General features: G+C 52.1%; 1 protein-coding gene across 1 annotated transcript in view; it reads right to left on the bottom strand.

The window, feature by feature from the left end:
- Positions 1–1,674: 1,674 nt before the first annotated feature.
- Positions 1,675–6,000, bottom strand: part of BMP7 (bone morphogenetic protein 7) — a 53,216-nt gene continuing 48,890 nt past the window's right edge. The window contains exons 6-7 of the mRNA XM_049776347.1: positions 5,020–5,130; positions 1,675–1,907 (exon numbers count right to left, since the gene is read on the bottom strand). Of these exons, the coding sequence (XP_049632304.1) occupies positions 1,758–1,907; positions 5,020–5,130 (261 nt within the window). The 3' untranslated portion in view covers positions 1,675–1,757. The remainder of the gene's footprint in view (positions 1,908–5,019; positions 5,131–6,000) is intronic.

The following is a 6,000-nucleotide window of genomic DNA, read 5'->3' as shown; positions in this document are numbered from 1 at the left end:
GAGGGGGCCAAGGCACACAGGGCTGGGCCGCCCCAGCACGCCCCAAGGTCTGGGAGCGGAGAGAAATAATAACATGCCGGGCAGTGGAACAACCATTAGTGTCTCCTTTCATAGGGCCAAGCTGGGCCCTTTGACTGCGTCTGTTCGTCCAACTGTTGTTCAGTTTTTGATGCTCAAATATAGGTCCCAGGGCAGGCGGTTGTTTGAAGGAGGGTGTAGTGAGAGCTTGAGGCCCAGAATGATTCCTGAACCTTTGCCAATTAGTCACAGGTGAGGAGACAGGGATTTCGGGGACTGGCAGCGGTATTGATCCAAGAAACTTGGCATTGACAAAACGGAAGAGAGCAGCTGTCCTGACTGGGGGACTGGTGCAGAGACGGCAGCCTAAGCTAGTGAAGAAGAAAAAAGAAATCCAAAGTCTCCGTTCATTCAGGCAGATGTGGCCATGACATCATAGCTCTGTTCTCTGCCTGGGTCAGCCAGAATGAGCTTATAGCTAGAGGATAGGGTACACCATGAAGCCCCCCAGTTCTGACTGAGCTGGGAATTTAGCTAAATCCAGTCTCTAAATCCAGATGCCTTTATATGTTGCAGTAATGGCAGCCAGCACACCTTGACTTCAAAGAATTGGGGTTCTGCTGAAGCAAGAGGGTTTCCATAGTACAGAGGTGACCGTGGGAAGCCAGGCAGGGACCCTACCTCAGAACAAGGCTCTCCTGAAACCCCTGGGAGCTGCACTAAGAGGAGAGGCCACCAAACTGCAGGAGAGCTGGATTCCTGGTTGCTGAATATGGTGGAGTTCAAGTTTGTCGCCCTCTTCCCCCACCAACCTCAGCCCCGTATGCTTTTTTTGCTTGTTTCTTGTGTCACACCCAGTGGCACTCAGGGGTTATTCCTGGCAGCTTGGGGAACCATATGGGATGCCGAGGATTGACCGGGTCCGTCCCAGGTTGGCCGCATGCAAGGCAAATGCCATACTGCTGTGCTATCACTCCGGCCCCAGTAAGGCTTTTCTAGAAGAATGGAGTAGGGTGTGCTTATGTGCTCTGGGTACCACATGGTCTATGGCTCCCTGTGGCCTCCACATGCCAGCCTATGCATCCAGGATCAAGTTCTTCCTTCTCCACTACAGCCCGTCCCTGGGCAGGCAGGGATGGGGGCGGGCTCTGTAAACAAGTGGGATTCCAAGAAACTCCGAATAAACCGGGCGTGGAAGAAAGGATAGAAGGGGGGGGGGGTGTTCTTCCCTCCACCGGACACAGCTTCTGTTTATGAAATAAGAGTAAACCAAGAAATGGGGGTAAACTGTTTAGAAGAAGGTCCATAACATCCTAACCATTCTCATTCATCCGTTTTATTGTGACATTTATTACAGAAATTTCCACATCGGGTTTCTCTGCGCAGACACAAACGTGCCCATCCCTGGCTGCACCCGACCCGTTTCCTCCCACTCAGGATGAGCCAGTGCTTGGGAGGGTGGGTAGGGGGGACACCTCATGGTCCGGCCCATGCCAGGACCCTGGTTTCTGTGCATCTGTTCCTGGTAGGTAGGCTGGGCCTGGATGGTTCCTGGAGGTGTCAGTGAGAAACAGCTCACAAGCCCAGCCCCTTAATTAATGCTTCTGCCCTTTAAGCCAGGGAGGGCCCAGAACAGTCTCGCAGGAGGCAGGGGTGGCTGTTGGCTCCCTGGCACAGGGGGGAACTGAAGGCACCACGTCTCGAGAATGTGGCCCCAGAGGCTCAGACTCGTGGGCAGGCTAGTGGCAGCCACAGGCACGCACGACCATGTTGCGATACTTCTTGAGTATAACATTGGAGCTGTCGTCGAAATAGAGGACAGAGATGGCATTCAGCTGGGTCGGGGCGCAGCATGGCTTGGGCACCGTCTCTGGATTGATGAAGTGGACCTGGAAGGCATGAGAAGCGGGCACATGAGGGCAGGCAGCTCCACTTCTAGGGGGGACATGCCCAGCTCGCACTAGCAGGGGAAGGCCTTTTGGGCACTCCAGACTTGGCCCTTTTGTGAGCAAATGCAGGGCTCCCTCAGAGCAGGGGACCAAAGCAATAAGATGAAACGTTACAGTCAGGGACTGAGGCCACTTCAGACACTGGGTGTCAAAAGCTGTCCTGTCTTCAGTGCCCTGGGCACTGTGGTTCTGACCAGCCACTCTGTGTCTTCTACCCAAAAGAAGCTAGACACGCTGCCCAAGCGCCCTGGTTGTGACAAACTCTAATAGTCCAGAGATGGGCAGCATTCTGGAAAAGTCCGCAGGGTTTTCCTGAAGGCCAAATCTGGGTTGGGTTCTTTTTTGGTTTTGTTTTTTGTTTTTTTGAGTCACACCCGGCAGCACTCACGGGCTACTCCTGGCTCTATGCTCAGAAATTGCCCCTGGCAGACACTGGAGACAATATGGGATGCCGGTATTTGAACCACCATCCTTCTGCATGCAAGGAAAGCACTCTACCTCCATGCTATCTCTCCGGCCCCCACTGTTGGGTTCTTATAAATAAAGTTTAATTAGCACCTGGCCTACCCACTCATTTGCATATAGTCTAAATGCCTCTTCACTGGTCTGATTATTGTCACAGTTTATGAGTCTAAAAGGGAAGCCCAAGAGTCCAAGAAAGGATTGCAGGCCTTGGCGTCCCTGCCCTGTTCAAGAAAAATAAGGAGCTGGAATGATAGGATAGCAGGGAGGTCGTTTGCCTTGCATGCAGATGACCCAGGTTTGATCCCTGGCATCCCAATATGGCCCCCAATCCCATCAGGAGTGATTCCTGAATGCAGAGCCACAGGAACTCCTGAGCACTGCCTGCTGTGGCTCATAAACCAACAACAAAAAAGTATAAAAGAAAAAAAGTCCCAAATGCCATCTAAAGTGCTCTAGCAGCCACCTTTTAAAAGATGGAAAAGAAGCAGGGGATATTCACTTCCATAACACAGTTACGCTAAGCTGGTATTTCCAAAGTATTAACATTTTTTATTAGGTTTTTTTTTTTTTTTTGGTTTTTGGGCCACATCCAGCAGCGCTCAGAGGTTCCTCCTGGCTCTGTGCTCAGAAATCATTCCTGACAGGCTCAGGGGACCATATGGGATGTCGGGGATCAGACCTGGGTCGGCCATGTGCAAGGCAAATGCCTTACCATCGTGGTATCACTCCGGCTCTTGTATTAGCATTTTAATGTGAATGTTATCACCAAAAAAATACCCTGACCTGAGGCCCAGCCCATGAAGAATCCAGGCTGAGGGCCCCAGGCACACACACAAATATAAGAAGTCAGCAGGGCGAGATTTTGCTTTTTGTTTTTCTTGCTATTAAATCCTTACCATCCTGCATACTTTTGGTATTTTCTCTTTTCTTTTTTTGTTTGTTTTGGGGCCATACCTGGCAGTGTTCAGAAACTGTGAGGGCTTGGCATAGGTGGCAGGGACCCCTCATGCCCAGCATCCCCCTGGCCTGAAAGGGTTGATGGTCTAGAACCAAATCCATCCACCTCTCCATGCACACAGTCTGAGGGCAAACTCCAGGTGGGGCTCACTCGCTGCTGCCTTTCACAGAAATTTCTAGAAAGGTGAGGAGCCATCCTCTTTGCATATGATCCCAGACCCGCATTTCTTACGACTGGAGGATTCGTTCTGATCCAGGAAGTGGAGGAGATGAACATAGGCTCAGGGGCCATGAGGGCTGCGGCAGGAAGAGGGCAGGAGCCCCAGAGTTGGGGTTGCTCATGGCTGATACTGAGCTCTCCGTCAGCAACAGCAATCAAGCTGCTGAGTGGCTTTTTGTCAGAGAAGACCCAGGCAGATGAGATCAAGCATGTTCAGGGTGGCATGGGGCTGAAGTGGTGGCACAAGTGGTAGGGTGCTTGCCTTACAAGCACTAACCTAGGATGGACCGAGACTCGATCCCCCAGTGTCCCATATGGTCCCCCAAGCCAGGAGCGATTTCTGAGCGCATAGCCAGGAGTAACTCCTGAGTGTCACTGGGTGTGGGCCTCCCCCATATAAAAAAGAAGACCCAGGCAGGTTCCTGGTGGGAGCTGTTAACAAGGCACAAAATCCAGCTCCTAGGTTAAAGAATTAGGTCTCAAGCCCTTATTATCACTCCTGGTGGCAGATTACACTTGGTCCCCAGGTCCTTGGCTCCTTCATCTCACAGCCATGCTGGAGAAGCAAAGGAAACTGCGACACTCTGCCCCGTCTTGGTCCCTTTTCTTGTTTGCTAGTCATCACACAGCCCCGCTTTGAAGCTCCCTGCTCTGGGGACTGTTTACTCAACTATTTCCGTCCCTGGAAGATCAGGCCAGAGGGAAGGCAGACACCACATCTGGCCTGTTCCTCCAAATGTCCCCTGCATTTTTCAGGCAGGGTCAACGCACAGCCAGAGTGAGGCCAGGGAGCCCAGGCAAGAAACCAAAAGGCTCAGAGAGAAGATACAAGTCCTGGGAGGGGACCCTGGCACAGGCAGGGCTGGTACCCTCCAAGGGAACCCCAATTGGGGCCACCATATGGGCTAGAGCAGGGACTTCCAGCTGGAGGTTCTGGTAGGGATGTGACCCCCCACCCCACTCTAGCTTTGGCTCATGACAGTACAGGGGTTAAAGTGTTTGCTCTATACAGGCCACCCCAGCTAGGTTTGATTCCTGGCACCTTCTAGAGTCTTTTGAGCCTGCCAGGAGATCCCCCAGGACTACCCACTGTGACCAAAAAACATACCAAACCAAATTATTTTAATTTCTTTCAACATGAGAAAAAAGAGAACAGAACCTTAGTAGTAGGAGATGAGTTTCTCCTGCTCATGTTTTCAATAATATTTTAAAAGGTTTTTAGTGAAGGAAGGAATGCAACACTTCCAGGACCCATGTTGGGTGGGGTTGTGGGAGGCAGAGGTCAACCCTGGCCCAGCTCATCAAACACTTAGCAGGCAAGAAGGGCCAAGGCCCCCAAGGCATAACTCTGCTGACCATGCCAAGCTGGCCTCACCACCGCTGATCACACCCCATCATGGGAGCACTCACCAGCGTCTGCACAATGGCGTGATTAGTGGCATTCATGTAGGAATTCAGGGGGAAGGCACACTCGCCCTCACAGTAGTAGGCTGCGTAGCCTTCGGGCGCGATGATCCAATCCTGGGGAGAGAGAATGGACAGGCTATGGTGCGGGCTGGTCCAGAGACACATGGCCACTCACCAGTGGCCCTCAGAATGCAACCCTATGTGATGTCCCTGACCTGCCCTGAGGACACCAAGGGACTCCCACGGGCTTGTAACTGGGGAGCTGGGGGCCTGCAGAGGCAGGAGTCACAGGTGACTGACAGAAAAATGAGCAAAATGGGGTGGAAGCCAGTATGGGATCTCAAACCTTTAAGGAAAAGGGAAGGAGTGACAAGGGGGGACATCTGTTCCATCAACTCAGTGGTGACCTGTTGGCAGTTGGTTTCAAGCCAAACGTCCTTGCGTCCTTCCAGTGCCTAGACTTATTATGGGCTGAATGACTCGGGTCTTTGGCCCAGAGTAGGGCCTGGAAAAAACATTCTGCTTGGCAGGGCAGGGTAGCAGCAAAGGCATTTCTTCCCACCTGCCACCAGAGACACCTAGAATTAAGGGCTTTGTTCCAGAATTTGGACATAATCTCAAAAGGCCTCCAAGGGTCTTGAAGTCATGGAGGACAATGCCCAGGAAGGAGCCTGTCTCCCCCATGTCTTAATGGTCCCAGGACAATGAGCTGATCAGGGCATCACTGGGCAGTTTCACTGCTGTGGCTCCATGCTAGAGAGGCCCAGAATATTACAGAAATGCCTAATCATGGTGAGGTTGTCTGGCTCCCGCTCCAGTGCAGAATTCACGCCTGCCCTGCAAGACTACTCTACCCAATATAGCTCCAGTGGGCGCAGCCATGTTTCTATCACATGACTCCATCTTCTAGCAGCTGATTGGCTCAGGAAATACCACCTGACCTAATCTGGGCCAATCAGGGACAGGGCAGGAGGCGGGACTAGC

This window comes from Suncus etruscus, chromosome 7 (assembly GCF_024139225.1).
Source record: "Suncus etruscus isolate mSunEtr1 chromosome 7, mSunEtr1.pri.cur, whole genome shotgun sequence".
NCBI lineage: Eukaryota > Metazoa > Chordata > Mammalia > Eulipotyphla > Soricidae > Suncus > Suncus etruscus.
This window is presented reverse-complemented; position numbering and strand designations above follow the sequence as displayed.